The sequence below is a fragment of the Phoenix dactylifera genome, chromosome 11 (assembly GCF_009389715.1).
Source record: "Phoenix dactylifera cultivar Barhee BC4 chromosome 11, palm_55x_up_171113_PBpolish2nd_filt_p, whole genome shotgun sequence".
Taxonomy (NCBI): Eukaryota; Viridiplantae; Streptophyta; class Magnoliopsida; order Arecales; family Arecaceae; genus Phoenix; species Phoenix dactylifera.
The window spans coordinates 6,477,691-6,499,967 of NC_052402.1; the positions used below are offsets into that span (position 1 = coordinate 6,477,691).

Below are 22,277 nucleotides of genomic sequence, written 5' to 3' on the forward strand. Positions count from 1 at the left end.
CCATTGCCTGGAATGACCATCAGCAAAGAATTAGCACATGATTGGAGACAATACACCAATATAAGTTCATTTTCTAACTTACCATGTCAAATGGAGGGAGGGAGGGAGGGGAAGAAAGAGAGAGAGACAGGAAAATTTCATCTAACTGCCTGACTTGTATTGTTATTTAATGATGAATGGACTTTCTTAACATAGCAGTAAAATTTAAAAACATAAGTTGTTCAGTTAATGTATATAATTGATAAATTATGGAAGTAAATGATCCAAGGCCCTTTGCAACCTGAACATAGACTTTGATCATTCTTTAAATGTCATAAAGCAACCATTTAACTGGTTTCATTAAAGGTGCGATAGGCTGAAACTAGCCAATCACGTTGGAATAGCCTCCTAGACCTTTTTTTTGAGAAGAACTGTGTGAACCACCAATTTTTTCAAAGAATTAATGCGAGAATTACCCATGTCAACTACTTGGGGGAACACTTGCCAAGATCTGAACACAGGACTCCATTTGGACAAGGTCAACTTCTAGGCCATACCCTGCATGCAGGACATGTCCACGCGTAAACATACACGGATCTACAAATGCGCAATTGGATGGATGACCAAGAGCACATCTTTCATGCACTTTCATCTAACAGTCTGGCAATGTTCTCTTGGATTCTGGGTGCCTGCCTAGCCCTAGGCCCCTAGCCATCTCAATCTCTCCTCAATCACCTAGTTTTAGGCCTCGTTAGATGGTGTTGCCGCTTAAAACCATGCCTTTACCTCCCACCTGCCCCCTCCCTCCATTTCTATTGCAGAGCATATCAGTTATCAAAACAAATGAGAAAAGGAAAAGTAATAAAGGTTATAAATGAAACAAATGAGAAAAGTAACGAAGATTTTAAATGAGGAATTGAGAATGTGGTCCAGATACATGCCAAGAAACAGCAATTTCTACAGACAAGTTCCTATTTACAAGGCAGGACACAGCACCTGATATTAATATGGGTCCTTAATACTACAAATGCTAACTTAAAAAGGTTGCATTTATCACCCAAGGGCATTCATTGTTGCACCAGAAGCATTAATTTCATCTACCTTCATGCCTCTTTAAATAAAGCATGCGTCGTTAAATGCCCTAAACGAATTGAAGTTTCATCCAAAGCTTTGTGCCATCAATGCTTTAACAATCCAGATTATAATTTTTTGTGCCTAACAATTGCCTTCGGTTACAGCTGAACTCCCTCCAATACCTCATGGAATGTATGAAGCAGAGAATCATGAGCTTTGCCAGCCAGTTTCTGATGATGAAATTGAAAGAGCCATTGCTGGTTTTGGATTCTAATCAGCAGTTTGTAGGCTCTATTTTTTAAAGCTTTCTGTAGTACTTTTAAGGTGGATATCATTGCTCCATTGTGAGTGTGGACCTTGGTGCAATGGTAAGGTTGCTCTATTGTAACCTGGATATCATGGGTTCAAAATACAGAAACATCCTATCTACATCTTGGGGTTAAAACTGCATATGGAAGTCTCATGCACTGAGATGCCTTTTTTATATCATTGCAGCGATAAGAGAGTTTTTTTTTTTTAGACTTCTACTATGCCTAAAGCTTGGAATTTTACATTTATTACATTAATCCCTAAGAAGCAGAATGCTTCGGCACTAAAAGATTAGAAAGTTTACATAATACTCTTTATATACAAGGTCATAGCCAAAATTACTAGTTAATATAGTAAATCTATCATCTTTGTGTCCTAGGAACTAGGTGCCTTTATTCAGAGCAGGAGTAAAACAGAAAATATCATGATGGCCTAGAAAATAATGCATTTAGTTGACAAGGCAGCTTGTTACCCTGACACTTCAATTTAGCCCAAAATACTTGCACCCACCAATACTTGAACACGAACATTGATAAGACACGTGTACATGGCTCCATAAGAGGAAATTCTTAGATATAGAAATATCCGATACTTGGACTGGCACCCACACCCAACACATAAACCCAAGACAATATAATGTAGCAAGGCAGCATATGGTGATTATGGTGGACAAAGAGAGGGCATATGACCAAATCAAATGGGACTATTTGACTGTGGTTCTCAGGCATTATGGTTTTAACAATCGGTCTGTGGGATGGATTCAGGGATGTGTTCAGGACCCTACATTTTCTGCCCTAGTAAATGGTATGCTTTCACCATGGTTTTCTTCCTCTATTGGTCTGCAACAATGTTGTCCTTTATCCCCCTTTTTATTCATTTTGTGCTCTGATATGTTATTGAGATTGTTGCAAGTTGCAGTCTCTGATGGTGCCTTAAGAGTGCACCAGCCAGCTTCTAACTGACCTTGGATTTCACATCTCTTGTTTGCTGATGACCTACTGTTAGTATCCAAAGGCCTCATGGCATGATACAAAGGTATTAAATGAGATAATGATCACCTATTGCGGTCAATCTAGGCAGAATGTGAAATTAGATACGTGACATATATATTTTAGCCCCAAGTTGCTAGAGAATGTTCAGCAACAGATTGTTGATATCCTTGGAATAAGGAATGTGAAGTGTAACCGATCTTATTTGGGTGTTCCTCTTTCTAGCTCTGGAATGAAGATGAATGATCTTGATCCAATTTTTGATAAGCTGAAACTTGATAGTTGGAAGTGGAAACACTTATCCCAGGCTGGGAGACTGATTTAGTTGTAGTCGGTATCTTGAGTCAACTCCTATTTACTTATTGTCTAATTGTGCAGCCTTTTTCAGTGCTTTGGATTAAATGGAGAGGTTGTTTAGGTCCTTCCTTTGCGGGCATGAATCTAGTGAAAGAAAATTGCAATTGATTTCTTGGGAAACTATATGTCAGGAAAAGGAACAGGTAGGCTGGGAATTCAAGATTTGAGAAGTAGAAGAAAAGCATTTAGGGCCAAGGTTGCTGATCAATTTGTTCTCCAGCCTGTTTCTATTTGGATCCAGTTAATCAATTCTAAAGACAAGTTCCAAGGCTGCTGGTCTTCTTTTGAACCAGGTAGGGATTCTTCTTCAATTTGGAAGGCTCTGAAAGGGTGTTTCAGTGATTCATGAGAGCTTCTGGTGGATGATTGGTGATGATGAATATATTAATCTGCTCAATGATCCAAGGCTACTTAATTGCCTTATTAGCAGGCTTCCTCTACATATTAATATGGTTAACCGTAGTGATGATGCATTGGTAGCTCATTTTACTTCTTAAGATAGACAATGGAGAATTGAAGAGTTGTTGCAGACTTTTGATCCTGACTCCGTCCATCACATCATTATCATTCTGATACCTATAAGGAACTGGCCTGATAGATTAGTTTGGGAAAGAATTGGAAGTGTCAAAGTTTCTGTTAAAGAAGCTTAATTATTCAGCAACAAGATCAAGATCATAATAATTCTGTTTTCTCTCAGATTTGAAGGTCAAAGTTTCACCTCGTGTGAAATTATTCTAGTGAAGGCTAAATGGGGAAGGCTTCCATGTAAGCGCATTCCCGTTCAGCACCATCTCCTAGCTCAGCAACTTGACAGTTGTGAACTTTGTCCTTATGAGGTGGAAGATGTTCAACATTATAACCGGCTGTGGTTAGCTTAACAGGTTTGGTCCCAATGGTTGCAACTCTTTCTACTCATATTCCTTACAGTTTTCTGGATGACCTACTACTTCTTTAGGGATCCAAGAGCTGAGAATTAATGTTAGAAGTGCTATCTGCTATGCTGGTTGATTATTGTGGAGTAGCAGGAACCAGAGATTATTTTGGGCAACTTAAGGGAATACTATCTCAATTTTTATTATGGCTAGATCCAAAAGCAAATCAAGCAAAGGGCACCTTCACTGACTCGAGGTACTGGAGCACTTTAGGTTCGGTGAGTCCTAATCTTGATCCTATTCAAGTTTGTTGGGTGCACCCCCTTTGGTGTTGTACTGGATCATATTACCAGGGGAGGATCCTATGCACTGGTTCTCGTTCCTTTGTTTCCACTTCAGTCCTGCTTCAGAGTTGCGAGCAGCATGGGAGGGATCACTTATGGCCTACGATCATCAACAGGCCAATTATGTGTGGCTAGAGGGATTCTGCAACTGTTATAAGTTGTCTAAATCAATCTGACAACTCTGTGGCTTATTATAACCCACTGTTGAAGGACATTTGTGATATAAGAGAAGGCTTGAGCTTCTTTAAGGCCACCCATGTAAAGAGGGAGGCCAACCAGCCGGCTGACCGGTTGGCACAGCAAACGAGCTTATGAACATCATCATCTGCCAGATAAGATTCATCCCCAACTTTGATTGTTATTAGATATTGATAAGTCTCATTGTACTTTTTTTATATTTTGAGCATCTCCTCGTACCTTACAATAAAAAAAAATAACATCAAGATTGACAAATGCACTTCAATCTTCTAGACCTAAGGTTCTCTGTAATTCAAAAAAAAAAAAAAAACTCTACATCATCTGATAACTAATTCAAACACATCAACGATTTACACACAATTAACGACCATGAGAAGCTATACAAACCAATAAAGCAGCGCGAACTATTGAAAATCACAGCACGAACCGTCGAGCTATTGGCGTACAAACAACAACCATTTTTCAGACATAAATCCAATCCATATTTTTATCCAACTCTAATCACTAAACGCTAGCTGCAAACCTGAAATCCTAAATCCTAACAACCTTGCAAGAACCGCTTCTTCAGCCGCGTTCTTTCTAACCATATTAAAATGGAAAACCAAACCCTAACTCAATCTATGCCCATGCTGATGTTCCGCAAAATTCGACATCAGAGAACCGGGCACTAGCTAGAGCTCCTTCGTCTCGGACGTCGGCGATGTATAGGCCTCGAACGATCCCAAAGAAAACGGAAAGAACGATAAAAAGGAGAGCGCTTACCAGGGATGGCTGCCGGTGTCCGGAGGCTGCCGGCGGCGGAGGCGACGGCGGAGGGAAGAGAGATGGGGACCGGCCAAATCCAGAGGAGTGGACGGGAGGTTTCATGGTCGTATAAAGGAAGCGGCAGGCGTACGTGTAGGGGAAAACGGGCGAGGCAAGGCCGGAACCCGCGCGACGCGCGGGAGCGGCGTAACCTTCTCACGGGTGCGCCGTGAGCGAGCCCACGCGCACCGATAGTTTTGGGTCCGGTCTGGATCCGCATCCTGGTCTGGCTCAACCGACATAGAATTCAAACAAGAAAAAGAACCACCGTCTAAAACAAAAAATAAATTTTAGTAGAAAATATAATAATTTGATTGAGTCTGATGAACCAATAAAACCAGGAAAAAAAAAGTGCATAACAGATAGGAAAAGGAACCGATTCCAAATCTTCTGAAAAATACTCTTCCGAATGATGCCTAGCATAAAAAATGACTCAGTTCGCTGTATTGTTCGCCTTTCAATAGACATAAGAGGCCCAAAAGGAGCCACACCCATATTATCAAAATCAAGTTTTGATTTCCGGCTAACACGAATATGGAACCCACTAATCTTATACACGATCGCAATTTCAAAATAAAATTTGATTTAATATGCGATCGTGAGCGAACAATCTATCTCGAACAAAAATGAACCTTAAGCATGCTTTAGTAATAAGCGCCCACGCACACACCTGCACCATCCAAATAGTTTTGGGTCGAATCAGTATCCAAATCTTGGTCTGGCTTGACCAACCTAGTTTGAACATGAGTTTTGAAAACTCAGACTCAGCAAGGACTGGGCTTTTTTCCCTTAGTAAGTAGGCTCATTTACATCACTCTAGATGATAATCTACCTAACGAACTAGATCTAAAAAATTTTGAGAGAGCTATGAATTGAGATTTGTCATGATGTGTATCCTCAAAATTTTGGGATTTGGATAATTATAGAGAGGGTAGATCTCCCTTGCATTCTCTCGAGAAAGAAAAAAAAAATAAAAGAGAGAAATGTGTATGTTGATAACCTAGACTTGTAGGTTGGTAATGTTGGTTTGCCTCCTACCTAGAAGGGACACATTATCTCCAATCATACTAAATGGCATTATGATTGCAATTGGATCAGATTGGACGAGGATCACTGCACCCCAAGCTTGATCCCTCTTTGACTTGGGTCAGAAATTGAAAAGGAGCCAACTCACCATTCGAGCATGCATGATCGGATCAGGTTTACAATTAATGTTATCAATACATTAGACTTTTCAAATCAAATCGAGTCAAAAATAATCCAAACACAAACCATAGGAAACATGCATAAATGTATTAAAAAATCATAAACAAATCAGTTATAACATAAATATATTATAGACTAAGAATAAAAAAAAATATACAAATATTAGCAACAACCTCCTATGCGTAGGAGTGTACAGACTAATCATATAGAAAATTACAATCAACAATACAAATTGATGATTACCTATCCTCGAGCAAAGCTATGAAAATGAAATTTACTAATTCTGGACTGATCCTCATAGATTCAGGTTCGAAATAGGGATTCAGTGATTCAAACCCTATCCAAATTTGAAGTGGGCTATATTTTCTAATCCATCCACTCGCAGCTCTAAACAGAGAGTATTCTCCCTCAATGACCAGTCACCTTCCATCCAAATTTCCTCAACCTACAAGACTTTGGTACAATAAAATGGGCCCTGGCACTGCTCTTAGCTCTTTGAGCAGTATAGTGAAAGGGGAAAGGTCTGTCATGGCAAGAGGAGAGAGGTCAAAGATAGCAATAGTCGATGAGCTTCCTCTATTGTCTCTTATTACAAACTCACCTCTGGCCACATGGCAGAATTCTTTGGAAGGTGATCATGGTAGGAGCCTAAGCTCCATGAGCTCTATAAGTTGCCTGCATGTTTGTTGTTCTCCAACACCTCATTAGCAAGAGCAATAGCTCGACCAAACGTTGCCATTGTAGTGAAGGGCAATCAATAATCCTGGCTCATCAAGCTACTCCTTGCAGTCAAGAAAGTAAGCTGCTTTATATACTTTAAGGATAGATTGGACTGATGGAATTGCACCTACAACAATAGGTGATGCATGTATCAAGAGTGATGACAAATCGATCTGTAATACATCGCTTCTTTCTTGAGCCGCATTACGTTAGGTTTGAGCCACCGAGCTTATATCAAAATGCCTTGCAATTGCTCGAAATCTCCGCAAACTATAAAATTGGAGCAAGAAGTCATGTTTTACCGAACCACAATTTGAGGGCATAAAAATTAGAACAATTATTCATGCAGAGGTCCACCCAATCTGGTTGTCCTTCTAATATCAAGGGGAACAAGTTGTCTCTAGTTTCAAGCATCTTTAGTCCATGGTCAAGGAGGCCTATAGCGTAGGCACAACTTGGGACCAATGCTATTCTGAAGTACAGAATCTATATTATAGTTGCAAGTCCTCATTTGTGTTCCCTGGGAAATATTATGTGTGTTTTTGACTTGGAGGATCAAAAAGGGCGTTTATTCATTTGGCAGCAAATCCACAACAAGAGTTAATAGGCTAATTACTTTGAAATTAAGCAGATAGAATCGTCTCCTATGGGACCAAACTGCACTAAATGCCACGAAATTATGTCCAAACCATGGTTGAACCGCCGTAAGATATATTTTTTTTCTTGATAATTAAGTGCACTTGATTCTCGTATTATGGGCATTAATTTATAAGACAAACAAAGAATCATTTTAAATTGCAAGTGTCTAATATAGGATTTTGTAAATTGAGTGATTTTATTCAACAATGGAGTATTTTAACTATGTAGAGCGTGACACGCAATAATAAAATCACTTGATATGCGGAAAATTTTTCATATCTTGCTTGGGCCCAGAAAAAATTATATCGTACGCATCACGTGCATCATACGGTCATGCATGCAGTCAATTACATTAACTTACTTAAATTTTATTCATCAAATATTTATTTCGATGCACCGCTTTAAAAATGAACGGCCGTAATTATCAACATGATGCAAGGTGTAATATAGACGCTGGACACATGGCTATTGGAGCGGTGCTTTTCGAACGGTGTCACTCGGCACATGTTCTCGTTCCTTTTCACAAACGTCCACAAATTTTTGCGGACAACGGACGGCCAGAGATTCTCAGGCGGTGGGCGCCGGACGGCAGATGGGCCGGTGGGCCCGTGGATTGTTTTACGATCCGCCACGGCGGTAAGGCCGGGCCATCGCGGCAGGAACCGGGCCCAGCAAATGGAAGGAGGTGCGGGTACGAACACGCATGCGTACGAGCCAGCTCATCGCCCACCTTCTCTGACCCCCCACTTCCAGCCAGACTCCGTCCTTTCCCCCACTCGCCCACGGCAACTACACATCCTTTGTGGGCTCCACCCTTCTTTTTTTTAAAATTAAACTACCCGTACTGGGCCACCTCCTTACTTAACCAAATGACCCGTTCTCATCACCCACTTGCAAATAATCTATTATGCTTCATTATTGGTTGTATTAAGACGTACAATAAATAATGGATGATTAAACTATAAGATATGGAAATAAACAGAGAGAAGGAAAAAAATTAAGATATGGAAAGATGAACCGGAGAGAATATCGAAGGCAATGTTAGTCTATCACTAGGGATATTTTTAAGGTATAGATGAGAAGGAGGAGGTCAGCCAGCCAGGCATGGATATTACTTACTTTTAGTTTATTTTTAAGCTCTCTTGGGGTTCATTAGTTGCCGACTGGGATTAAAATCTGTGGATGCAAAATGACAGCCGGACGGAGTCAGAGAATCTCGCCCACCGTCACAAGTTAGAATTGAATTATTATCTTGTGGTCCCTTGAATAAGTCTTATCCCGAATTTGTCCCTTGGGTTCACCTAATAGCAGGTAGGCCTTATAATTTTTCCCATTTAGGATTTAGGAATAACGGCGACGTTAAGTCATAGTGTGTATGGAAGAGACAACTGATGAAACCTCACCACTCGGCGTTTTAGAATTTGATAAGATGAGAGTTGTGATATCACATGGCATTCTTATTTATTTTATACACATCAAGTTGCCGACGTACCAAGCGTGCGTAGACTTCGCTTTCGAGCTTTGTTGCAATGCTAACAAAATGGATTTATTCTACCTTGTGATGTAGGACATCCCTCCAGCTTTGCACCGAATGAAATACCTTTCTCTTTCCTTCGCGGCACAGCGTCGGCCAACTCCTGGCCTCCGTCCACACTCTCGCCATCGCTGGATCACTTCAATATCAACAGACGCAAGTGGTGAGGTCACGTCTCCTCCTCCCTGCATGTCCCATCTCTACTACCACCAAAACCACCACAATTTTCAGTCCCTTACCTCTCTGAACAAAAGCATATGCCCCATCAACAAAATCCAAAAGGCACCATCATCATAAGAGGTGGATTGCACAAATAATCAAGTTCATTAGACAAAAAAAATATATATATGGATAGATAGGAAGGCAATCCAATCCACCTGTAGGAAGATAAAGCTCAAAGCGACTGCTGTCGAATACTTATGTAAAGAGTAGAAAGGTGCAAGCATAAAAAGGTGTCAGCAAATGCTACTCGGGAACATGAATAAAAGAATCAATCAGCGTATCTATCTATCTATCTATCTATCTCATCTAACTCCATCCAGCTAGAAGATAACATTGCTCGAGTATGAGATGTAATATAACTGAACTCTCCTGTTACAGACACAGAACCCATGAGCACTTTCCATGCCTACACTCCCCATGGATCCAACGAAAGACAAAAACAAAAAAAAGGTGAACTAAAAAGGCAAAGCACTGGATATGTAATGAACACTAGGAAAAATAAAAATACTGCTTCCGAAACAAGCACGAACGCTCCAATTGCATAGAGTAACTTGCTCCATCCAGGTAAGGAAGTAGGGAGAATATGTTCCCCCTAGCTCCACCAGCTTCCTTTGTTATGGTTCCTGGTTCCGTTGGGGCCTTACCTAGAAATTCGAAGTTGCTTTCGGAGCCAGCCCCACCCAACATGGGATAGCTCCGCCTTATCCTCTATATCAAGGTTTCTCTAGCATGCGTTCCGCCACGTCCGCGCATCAAATGACACCATTGCAACCGGCCAAAGAATCGAACCTCTCCCCTACCAAGTTCAGTCCCCACGATTCAAAACTTTACGACAATGATAAATAACTGATTGGGACCAGATACTGCATGTGGGAACTAGCTGTTCCATTGTCTGCAACAGCATCGCCAAGTAGAAGCTATCTTGGGCCGAAGTCAAGATTCTCCCATTTGAAGGGAGCAACGGAGCCAATCTGTGGTGAACCTCGGAAGAAGAGGCAGACACAAACACAGACTGCAGCAATTGCGAGCATTGAATGGACATAAGGGCGTGCCAGAAGCCCCCTTGTGCGGGGAGTTCGCCCGAGCCAACCTGCCCCTGCCATGGCACACCGCGCACAAGAGACTGCTTGCGAAGGTTGGGCAGCAGGTCTATCTTCCTCTCCTGTTATCCATGATTTATGCAAAGATATATCTTCATTTCCAACTGAAATTGATACCTGGCCATTTCTTGTGTCTGCAAGCTTCCTGGCCACCAGACTGTTGTAAGAATGATTGTTCTTCATTGTTGCATACATATACGGAGACTGACCACTGTCGTCCCGTACAGAATCCCAGAAGTTCAATCCAATCTAAAAAGTTTCAGAGACAAAACAGGTAAACCAGTGAGATTATTTTCAGAAACAGAATAGATCACTTTGCAAAGACCATAGTAAATTAATTAGAAACATGGGAGACTTGAATGCATGATGCAGAAGACATAATACGAAGGCACCATTTTAAAGCCAGATCTCAAAGAATGCTAATTAAATTCTGTCGTGTGATGCGATAAGCGTTAAGCTAGCTTAGAAGAATTAGAGAGGGTAAAATTTGTTGACAGTGCAGCAAAAGTTTGAAACAATTAAGTTTACCTCTTGCGGGTCGCTGGTCAGTGCATCAACCATGCCCTCAGAGTCCTCTGTGGATGCAGCCAGATGCAACGGGGTCAATCCACCAGGACCCGGCAGGTTTGGAGGAAAAAGGAATATACTTTTATTATCATTTCCGCGCCTTACTGAATAATGGAGAAGTAAATCTACCATTCTCCTGCACTTTCTCTTCACTGCTCTGTTTAAGAGGTGAATTTCTAGAAGCATTTCCAGCGCTCCTTGTGATAGAGCATCACTTCTGGAACTTCTTTCCGCAAGTATATCCAGAAGTGTCTTAATAAGAGCACACCAATCTTGTTCAACAGAAAATGTTAGAAGATACTTAAACCGTGGGAAAGAAAAATCAGGAGAGGAGGGGGTGGAAGAGGTATTTGTCTTTTGAAAGAGCCACCCAAGTTCATTTAGAAAGTGCAAAACATCCTCCCTAGATCTTGGCTGCCCATTCTCCTGAACCTGGTCCTCCGTCTGAACATCTTCATCAAACTCAGATTCAAGGGCCCTCAGCTCTTGACAGATTCTAGCATCTGCAATAATAACAGGAAAACTATTCCCTTTAAAACCATTCTCCACCTGCACATGAAATTCAAAGATAGGTTAACTCGAGATATTTTTCAATTGTGACATTTGGAACCAATAAACAACCACAGTATCAACCAATTTGGCAGCTACATTGACTGGTTTAAATTGAAGATAACCACCTCAATGAAACAACGACCAAAGATTTTGGGAGATCCTCCAGGAAAATCAAAGCTCTCCACACTGGAATCATCATATATGGTGCCCGGATAAGCTGAGCACAGAACTTTTGATGTGTATTTTCCCATATAGGTGCAGTGGATTCTGCATTCATCAAGTGTTAATTATGACCTGAAGAGAATCAGCTATTCATAACATTTATTTGCATAAATAAAGAATCTTGATCTTCAACTCACTTGGTGCCAGGAACTGTCAGATTGCGACCTTTAAGAACAAGGGAAGTCTCCTGCCCACTCACTACAGCAACAGGTGATACAGAGGTCAATTCAGGAGCACTCCACGTCCTCCATGATTTACACTGGCGGACCTTTCCTGAGATAAATAAGCAGCACATCAATATAATTGGAGAATTGCAAAGTGTTCAATTAATATCATGGTATGCACGGAGAGCAGAATCACACAATATCTGTACTTGAAAAGGAAAAACAAAAAAAGGAAGCCTGAAGGTAACCAATTAAAGCATACCATCTTTATGTGAGACCAATTGTCTACTCGTACGAACTAAAAACCTCCTATTTCTCCAAAAATCTGACTCTGAATGCTGGACTAGTGAAGTGACTCGTCGCAGAAGGTCCTCTTCAAGCTGCAAAGCAAACACCCATCCTGAGTTGAAGAGGAAGAACTGCCAGAATGCAAAAATGATTTATGGCTATCGCAATTACTTGATCCCATGCAATCAGTGGCATTGATAAATAAACCGATAGGACCACACAACCAGGTCGGATGTAGCTCTCCATTTCTGATGGACTGTGAGAGAGCCAATTTAGTATCTGAAATCACAAAATCATCAATATTACTTGATCATTCAAAGAGAGCAGATTCCAAGCTGGTACTACAAAACAGTAAATAACCATTTCAGCAAGCTGTAGTGACATATCCTTCTCAGATGTCATACCTGAGCACGGAGGGTCCCTGGGAAATTGCTTGGATCCTTGTCAAAGAGCTTAAAAATGATCCGACCCGTCCGATCCTACGGGAGACAATATTAAGTTAAAATAAAGAATGGCAACCCGAGCTTACATTACCACTCAATATACAGGATGGACCAGGTAATCAAGACAAACAAGAATCATTGTGAGCTGGTTGTGATACCTGTGCGTCAGAATTTGAGCTAGAAGGTGAATGGTCTGAACCAGAGGAGGAGGCATAACCAGCTTGATATGGATGATTTTGGACTGTCCCATTTTCAACTCTTCTTTGTGAGTCCTTAAAAAGCTCAAGTGGTGCATTCCATCCATGACTTGTGCTTAGTTCAACTGTTGCATTGTCTTCCCTGCAGTTTAACATCCTCACATGCTTCATACTTTCTTCTGCTGAATGTAGAGGGAAAAGCTTCTGCGTAACAGGAGGAGAAGATGAAGGGGACCTCTCTTCCATGGGGTTGCTGCTTTCAGAGGATAAATATTTCATTGCAGATCCCAGTTTTGGAGGACTGTCATCTTCAGCAGGACCAAACAGCTGCAATGGCAAACTTGGCCGGGCTTCCTGAACTGGCTGCTCAGGTACTTCTATTGGGTATTGACCAACGCAGTTGGTTCTTACTACTCCTGCTGAAGGAAAGGTTCGAGTTGGTTTGCTGTGTGAATTGACATCAGTAGCAGGTTCTGCACATTGTATCTTGGTTTTATCATTGCCACTGCTGTCACTACTCCCCTGAGAAAGAGAAGCAATAGCCTCAGAGGCAGAAGCTGCAAGTGCTGCAGAGAGAACTGTCAGCAGGTTCATGGATGATGGTACAGCAGGATTTCCATTTCCTTTTGGGGCTTGTTCAAGCGAACCTTGCTGGGAAGCTTGTGAAACATTTAGATCAATACCACCAGATGTAGGTAATCTTGATGAAGTGTTTGCAGCATTCAAATTGTTTATTTTACTAATGATTTGGATGAGACGGTCCCTATCAGGTAGAGGGGGCAGGCTAGCTGGTCTACCTGCATTGTTACATCGAATTGCAGTTGTAATTGATGAGGCTTTAATCCCATAGCCTACAACAAATGGCAACCATTTAAGCAAAATAGCTTACCTTGCAAGCGTGTCAAAATCGCTAACAAGCTGGCAATATCCAAATTCCCGTTGGTTGCAATCTCTTGGTTTCCAGGAAGCAACAACCGAGAGGAAACATCCTCTGGCTGGGTCTTCCTTCTTCGTCGGTTATGTCCTGCAAGCCTCCTTCTGCAGCTCCTCTTCCCCTCATCAAACTCAGAAAGGGGGTGAAATCTGAATAACATAAGATGGAAACTTTACTGATTTGTCTCAGAACATACAAGCATCAAGCCAAGACCAAGAGATCGAAAACTGATAACTTCAATCTAGATCCAGGTTATATGAGAAAGCACATAGATATGCACTTTTATATATGAAGACAACTCAAAGCAACTGGATTGCGGGCATAAAATTTTACAGGATTTAAACCACAAAAAAAAAAAAAGATGAACAGAAAAGACAGCTAAGCTTTAAACTACGCCGAACAAAACTTCCCAGCAGTGGTCTTAATATGTCTTTGATCACCTCAGACAAAAATCTATGAATATAAGGATCTAAATAGATCATTGATGACAAACTCGCCAAATAATCCATGGGAAAGTAATAAAAAAGAGATCATGCGAGTTATACAACGAAGCAAAACAATTTTCCAGCATATCTTATTATCACACATGATTTACTTAGAGATACCGGAACACAAGGAAACACAAGGAATTACAAGTTCATTTATGAAACACTTGCGGTACAACAAAGACAAGACGAACAATTGGAGAAATCTGGGTAGAAGTCATGATGGAAACAATCGATAAATCAAAAAGGCTTTGACTTGGGGAGATTCGGTTACCTGCTGCACTGTTGGCAGAACCTCTGCATCTGCTTCCCCACGAGAGCCCTGGTCGTCTTGCTGTGAACCTCGCACACCTTGTGCCGGCGGTGGTAATCCTTGGCGTTCGACAGATCCGCCCTACAATCATCGACCTGGCACATCGGGTAGCTGCCGCCACTCCCCGGCGACCTGGACCGGATCCTCTTGTTGGGCCTCGCGACCGGCTCCTCCGCCGCCGTGAAGTTGACCCCTCCAAGCTTCAAAGTGAGGTTCTCCCCATCCTCTTCCAAACCCTTGCCCAAGGTCAGAGCACTGGAACTCTCCTCCCCTTTCTTCCTCTGCTCCACCTCAGCAGTGACAGCCGCCGGCTGGGTCCCTAGATGGAGAACATCGGAGGCATCGGCCGAGGGTTTCGCCGTAAAATTCAAGCTGTCCCAATCCCACATCTTGGGGTTCCAGCTGCCACTGGGGTGGTTGTTATTGGGAAGAAGAGAAGCGCCCATCAGTCGCTGCTGCTGCTGCTGGTGCTGCTGCTGGCCGTGGTGGAAGGCGGGGGCTTGCCACGGGAAATCCCGCTTCTTGCCAAGCGGCGCCGCTTCGTGGAACTGGTCAGGGAGCGGCTGGTGGAAGAAAAGCGGAGGGGCGACCTGGGCGCCCACCTGTCCTTCCATCTCTCTTGAAGCCAACCAAACTCTAAATCTTCCTCAAATTCGTTCCCCTGCCCAGAGAAAAAAAAACGCCTTTCTTGGGTATCGGTATCCCAAACGCCTTTCACCCCTGAACCTAACGCCAACCTAATTGCACCAAACAAAAATGAGGAAAAAAAAAACGCAGAAACAATTAACTAAATCACCACAGAAAGAGCAGGAAACGCTTCGATTCGAATATCGGCGTCAAATCGCAAAGAAAGCCCAAAATGAGCAAAAAACAAAAATCGACAAAAAAAAAGAATCCAAGATCGGAAGAAAGTTAGCTTACTCTCAGTGGATTCTATTTTTGTCGTCCGAATTAAGAGAAAAGCAAACCCCGATCGGCTCTCAGACATCCACCTCAGCAGGGGCATAGATCGAGGAAGACCGCCGGAAAAAACTCAGGAAGATGAATCCCCCACCCCAGTTGCGGGGAAACGCTGGGGATCGCCGTGAAACAGTGGGAAACCACCGGATCTGGAGCCGATCGGAGGAGAAGACGATGAGATGGAAGCGGTTCGATAAGGAGGAGAATAAAAGTTTTTCTTGGCTTCCTACCTTCCACGTTTGGTTCTCTTATTTTGTTCTGCCCGCGGCGTGGCAAGAAGAGCAAAATCCGACGCAAGCGATGGCTTTTTGTAAGTTCGGGAGTCGCCGCCCCACGCCCCGCCGTACGAGTGGGGGTGTGAAGAACCAGGAAGGAAGGTAGAATCGCTGGTGACCGCACCCCACAAAAGACCCCTCAATTATTTTGTCACGTAATAAAGTGATCGTGCGAGGATTCTCTCCCTCTCTAACTAAATGTCTCCATGTCCAGATGACGGCCGTTCTTATTCCACAATCGCCGTTATATATTATGCACCTAAATGTACGTATTACGTGTCCATTTTATTTCATCGATAACGTTTCTTTGTGGTTGCATCAGCTATCTCGATTCATAACTATCTTTCATTTGGGAGATTAAACCTATCTTGTTTTCCATCTATGTCGTTTTGCTATCTCATTTCATAGCCACACATGTGTTATGTTCATATTAACTTAGAAAACATGTTGAATGTGGCAACAGCCGATTCATGATTCAAAAGAGGAGTGGCAGTATTTGTTGGATTATGTATGCATCTGTTTAAAAATAATTAAATTAACAAAGAGATAGATGTAGTGAGACTACTATAATATATATGAATTGAGATCTCACCCCTCTATTAGCAATTAGGAGCTTTTGGTTCGATTCTTAGAGTGGTGCATGCCTATTTAGGTTCGATTCCATGTGACCAATTTGGATTGGGTATTATTTTGTCAATCATTGATTGCCATGTAGAACTAATGATCATAAATGGCAGCCAACTCCCTACTCTAATCACATTTTCCTGCATGGCCAAGCTAGCTTAAGTATTGTTTTGGTATTTTTTGTAGATTAAACAATCAATTATTTGTCAACAATATGCTTGGCTATATTATATGTATAGATGTACATATTGTATGTAAATATTTCGAATGATGGATATCTATAATTACGACTGAAAAATTATTATGACGTTTTATGCAGAAAGTTAATGACCGGCAAAATCAGTTGTTGTCACCCAAATATGCGGCAACGCATGGCACTTATTTCATTCACATGACATCAACAATTATTTTAAAAATTATTTTATTTTAAACAAATAAAGGATTTTATAAATTGATTACCTATACATCCTTCTTTTTAAAAAAATATATCTCTCTCTATGCTTATTCTAAAATGATTGTTTAAAAAATAAGAAGAGAGAGAAGATAAATCCATGATATTGATCAAAAATACTTATTAAAATTATTAAATATATTTTTGATATATGGGATGACTATTATTCATCATATACAATTCTTTCTTGATCGTTGTCACCCAAGTTTATATTTGAGTTTTTTTTACATTTATACTTTAATTTCTAAATATATGAAATTGCATGAATATCCTCATAAAATTACTATTTATATATATAGTCTTCTTCTTTTTTTCATATGTATTCGTACTATCTAACGTTGTTAAAAAATAATAGGCTTAAAACTAAAATGACTAAAATACCCTTATGGGTAGATATGCCAAAAAAATTTATAAGGGTATACGCGCAAATAACAACTTGACAGGAGCATTCATTCAATTTCTCATATTTAGAAGGGTTTACATTCAAAAAGTTTATTAAAAAAAATTATAACTCGGTTGAAACGTACTAAGTCTTTTATGATTTAGTTGGATCGACAAGTCAAAAAAAGATTGAGCCATTTTGTTAATTTTCTTTTTTAAGATCATAACTTGGTCAGGTTAGAATATTAGGTGATCATTTTGTTAATACTATTCTCAATTTGATTTTGATATAATCATCAATATTAAATCTATGATATCTATATATTCTTCATTATTTTTAAAAATTAAAACATTCCAAATTTAAATTAATTATAGATTCTTAGATTAGTAAAATATTTTTTTAGTGATTTATAAATATTGAGTTGTTGTTTATTTTTGAGGCGAGAATTTCGTAAAAGCAATATGATTTATTTTATAAATGTTGATATTAACATGAGATCATATGATATGATAATATTAATTTTTTTTGCCACCTTTTTTTATTAAGAACAACTAAGTTTTGATCATTTTTTATTAAATTTATTTAGGTATATACTCTCCTAAATATGCATAATTGCATGAATATACTTACAAAGTTGCTATTTGTATATGTATTCTTATCAAATTTTCTTTTTGTACCTCTACTTGTAAAGGTATTTTAGTTATTTCAAATTTAAATTATTTATTTTTTAATGGTGTTAGATAGTATGGGTACATATATATTAAAAAAAAAGAAGGATATATATACAAACTAAGTATTTGATGCGGGTATACATGCAAAAAGCAATTTTATGAGGGTATTCATACAATTTTGTATATTTTGAAGGGTATACATGCAAAAAACTCTTTTTATTTTGGTCAAAACTCAGTCGAATTTGGCAGAATCAGATGATCCAATCAAACTGGTCAGTCCGATCTGGGTGACCATTTTTTTGGGAAAAAAGTTAAAAACTTTGGTTTATGTAGTTTGAGCATTAGTATTTACTATTTAGGAACCGCAAGTAACTCTCCTTTTCCATCCCATGCTTGACTGCTCGTGCTCAGTATCCCCCACTCCACATGTTGCCATTCGACCTATTATGCTGGCTCGCCCCTGCCGCCTTCTCCCATTGCTTCTCTCTCTTCCTTTCTTCGAATAAGAAACCCTAAAAACCTTTAGAACTAAAGAGTTGTGCTGGCTTTCGATCTCTCCACACAACCCTAAAATTTCCCACAAACTAGTTCCGTCAAAAGTATTCAGGTAAAGGGATATGACGAGAGAGCGGCGAGATGGAGGGCAGCAAGAGATGGAGAGAATAGGACCCTTACAATGGTCGCCCACTGAATCTGCTTTTCAAATTCTACCATTTGTGGTCCAGTATGGTTCAATTGGGCTCTTGCAAGCCTACCATTCTTCGCAGCTCTCTATTTTTCTCATTCGTCGTCTTCTTCTAAATTCCATCTTTTTGTTGATTATTTTCTAATCTCTTTGTTGGGCCGGCCGATCGCATTAGTTGGATGAAATCGGGTAACTTTTTTGATTTGCTGTTCCGTCCGATTTTAAAAATATTTAAAAAAATAATTTTGATAATTTTATATTATTATTATTATTATTATCGGATCCTCGCCCTGTCACGAGACAGATGGGGAGTACGTGTAATCACCTAACCCATCCGATCCTATCCGTCGACGCTGACATGGTTCCAAGAGAGGCCACTTTCTCCCCGTCACGCCCATCGCGCCGATCATCCGGAACTATCCTTCCATTTCTCATTTCCTCGCCAAAATATTTGTTTCATGCCTCCAGAATTCGAGACTTTCGGCCCTGCCGACCCGCGTAAAGCGGGTTGCTCGTTTTACGTGGCTCGGAAAAGAGCTCACGTAACCGAGAAAAAAGGCGAGGGCAGTTTCGTCCTATGAAGTCTTAATTTCCAGAATGCGGACACGCGTGCACGAAAAAGTGGCGGATCCAAACGGCTGTTACGGGCTGACGTCGCAACTCTAACGGCAGCCTCGAGCTACGTACCGTCACTTGCACGGAGGACCCTGGTAAATTGACCTAAATGCCCCTACTAGTTTCACGTACCTGTTGTCATCTGGACATGTGGTCCAAACGCCGCGTATTGGCTATTGCCCACTTTTCGTCGTAGATTCGGATGGGGAATACCAAGTCGATCTGGCGGCATGGCTATCACCTTACCTACCATGGCGAAGATAGACACATGTCATGTACCATGCAACGTGACGTACACGTGCATGTGGGCGATGGACCTACAGTGCAAGAGTTAAAGGACATACATATGCATGTAGGCGGTGGATTTCTTGACTATCTTAAAGTAAATTTTGACAGCAGTCGGTCAATGGATGGTATGACTGGAGAGGTTGAATTTGTGATCAAGGACCATTTTGGTAGGATGATAGCAGCAGAAGGACCGTCAGAACTCACAGTGATCGGGGCAGAGCTGCAGGCAGTTTGGAAGGATATATCCTATGCGTGACAGATACTTGGTGTGGAGTGGATCTGCCTCGAGGGAGATTCATCTGTGGTTATCGACTGGCTCCGAGGAACGGATCAGTTTGGGGATGGTCGTTCCCTCATTCGGGAGATCCATTGGATGGCGCGGTTGATGGGTGATGTTCAGATAGGACATGTGTTCAGGGAGGCGAACAGGATTGTAAACTGGGTCGCCTTCTTTATTGCCCGGCATTCTGGAAATTTTTTTTGGACGTTTGTGTCAGACATTCATCCCTCTTTGTATCTTTTACTTTTTTACGATTTGACAGGTTGTACTCGCGTTAGAGTTGTATAAATAAGTTGCCGCTTTTATCTAAAAAAAAAGAAAAAAAAAAAGAGGGCTCATGCGAGTCTATTAATGGCCATGGCCGTGCACATGTTGATGGAGATCCTTGGACAACTGCATCATGGAGGGAACATGTGATATCCGGAAGATGGTGGAGAAAAGTTTCTTCTGGCTAACGAACGAGGATGTGCTAAATGATGCACCATTGCAAACTCTGTTATAATTTTAGGAAAGAAGAGCCATTTGCATGGATTGTTGCAACATGAATTTGTTCCTTGTAAGCCTCATCCTTATTTAGAAAAAAGAAAGAGCATGAGGGCATTAAAGGATCTGTGTATGTTATCAAAATAACTTCACATGTGATGTACGCGATAATTTAAAAGAATGCATTTCTTAAAGATGGTTAACTCGACAATCATATTTTTTGATAATTAATATCCGTTCCACTACTAAAAGCAAACTTTTCTAACATTACATGAGGCTTTACTCGAGATCATTATGCTTCTCCGCACACGCTGCATGCAGTCAGCAGTATGAATATGTCCCTGTTTAAATTACATATGCTTTATTTTGTTGCGAAAAAAAAAAAAACAAACAAACGAAAGTATAGAGAAGAGCATAGCACTCAACGCCTCACGTTTAAATGCCTAGAAATGAAACGAAGGACGATGATGCTGTTTAAAGGTACAACTAAAAGTGGGCCCTCGCTGCTCCTTTTGATCTATTAATCAAGTACCATGATACTGTTGGGTTGTACGTTTGAACAGCTTTAGTTGGCGAACTGGAAAAGTAAATAGTTCATCTACTGACTCGGGTGTACCTTATTTCCAACCAATGAAGGGGAGTTATTAGACTCCACCTAACCCGACAAAAATGCCAAATAAGGCTGCTAATTTCGTTCTTCCATGCATTACTTTTCCAGCTCGCCAACTAATTTGTTCAAGGGCACCGTCCTTGATTCGCAGATCAAAGGAGGAAACGAGGCCCACTTTTATTAAGAAAAAAAATTTGTGCGCCATTGACGTGGGGTGGAACATGAAATGAAACGAAGAAGGTGAGAAAGAATGACCTCAAGAAAGGACACTTGTTTATCACCTTTGAATCGATTGATAGAAAAATAAATATACATGTATTTTTGTGAAAGGTGAAAGGACTTGGGGAGTTTAAAATTGGAACTCAACAGTGGAAATCAAGCTCTAGAATCAGAGAGTGAAGCTTCAGACAGAATTCCTGAGATATTAAAATAAGTGGTTCGGCGTTCTGGCTGGCCAATTGTTCTTGTCTTGGAGTAAATAGCAATCAACCATTAGGATAAAGCAAGTAAGTCTGCCACCAAGGTGGCAATCTGATGGTAAAGAGGCTTAAACTCCATCCGAGCTTTCTGAATTCGAAATACGTAGATATCAATTAAATCAGGGACCGCATATCTCACGTTCGGATGGTTTTGTGTGGATATGCTTTCCTTCCATCAGTACTGAGGTAGAATTTTTCACGGGTTGGAAAGGGCACGCGGAAACTTGCGACATGTATCGAACATTTTCTGATGAAAGGGGGGTTCAGTGAGGGCTGCTACGTGGGTGGGATTCTACCTCACTTCTTTCCTTTTTTTTTTTTTTTTTTGGCAAAAGAAAAAGAAAAAAAGAAAAAAGAAGAAGAAGAAGAAGAAGCAGGTAAGCCCCACCGCAAGTGTCCGGATCCCAGTTCCACGTCCGATGAGATTCCACTGTAAAAAGACATACAGAAGAATATTCCGGCCGTCATGGTTGGAAAGCTGGACGGCGCCTCTTATCCCCCGGGATCTCTCGGTAGACCAAACCCTAGAACCCGACCGACATGTGGCAGTCGCCCACTAGTCTCTGTCTCCTTCCTTCCGGTTCTCTCGATAGATACAGGCACGACAGCTGTAATTCACTCAAAAAGAGAAATAAATTAATAAGAGAAAGAGGAGATATTATTATAAAACGGTTCCCGAGGGGCGACGTCTCTATCCAATTACCCGGCCCGTACGGAGTGCCGCGTTTACCGAGATCGTAGCCGTCCATCTCCGACCGTACGGTGCCGTCATCTCTGCGCCGGTCCTGGGCCCCACTATCCCCATACGGCAATTACCCCCGAGAGCCCGGTCCTCTTTGACGCCGGGCGCGTCGAGGAACGAGAGCCCCGGTGCGCGACACGTGACCCGCCACCGACTCTTACTCTGACGCCGACGTGGCGAGACTTTGACCACACAATTGGACCGCCCGACACCTGGTGCG

At 41.2% G+C, this 22,277-nt stretch overlaps 1 protein-coding gene across 1 annotated transcript; it reads right to left on the reverse strand.

Moving 5' to 3' along the window:
* Positions 1–9,415: 9,415 nt before the first annotated feature.
* On the reverse strand, positions 9,416–15,881 carry LOC103713873 (squamosa promoter-binding-like protein 15). The gene is made up of 12 exons (XM_017844451.3): positions 15,703–15,881; positions 15,434–15,621; positions 14,474–15,249; positions 13,670–13,863; positions 12,742–13,577; positions 12,545–12,619; positions 12,312–12,419; positions 12,115–12,232; positions 11,826–11,961; positions 11,592–11,733; positions 10,876–11,463; positions 9,416–10,596 (listed from the first exon to the last, which is right to left on the reverse strand). The coding sequence occupies exons 3-12, from the start codon at positions 15,124–15,126 to the stop codon at positions 10,165–10,167; spliced, it is 3,282 nt and encodes a 1,093-aa protein (XP_017699940.2). The 5' UTR covers positions 15,127–15,249; positions 15,434–15,621; positions 15,703–15,881; the 3' UTR covers positions 9,416–10,164.
* Between the last annotated feature and the right edge of the window lie 6,396 nt (positions 15,882–22,277).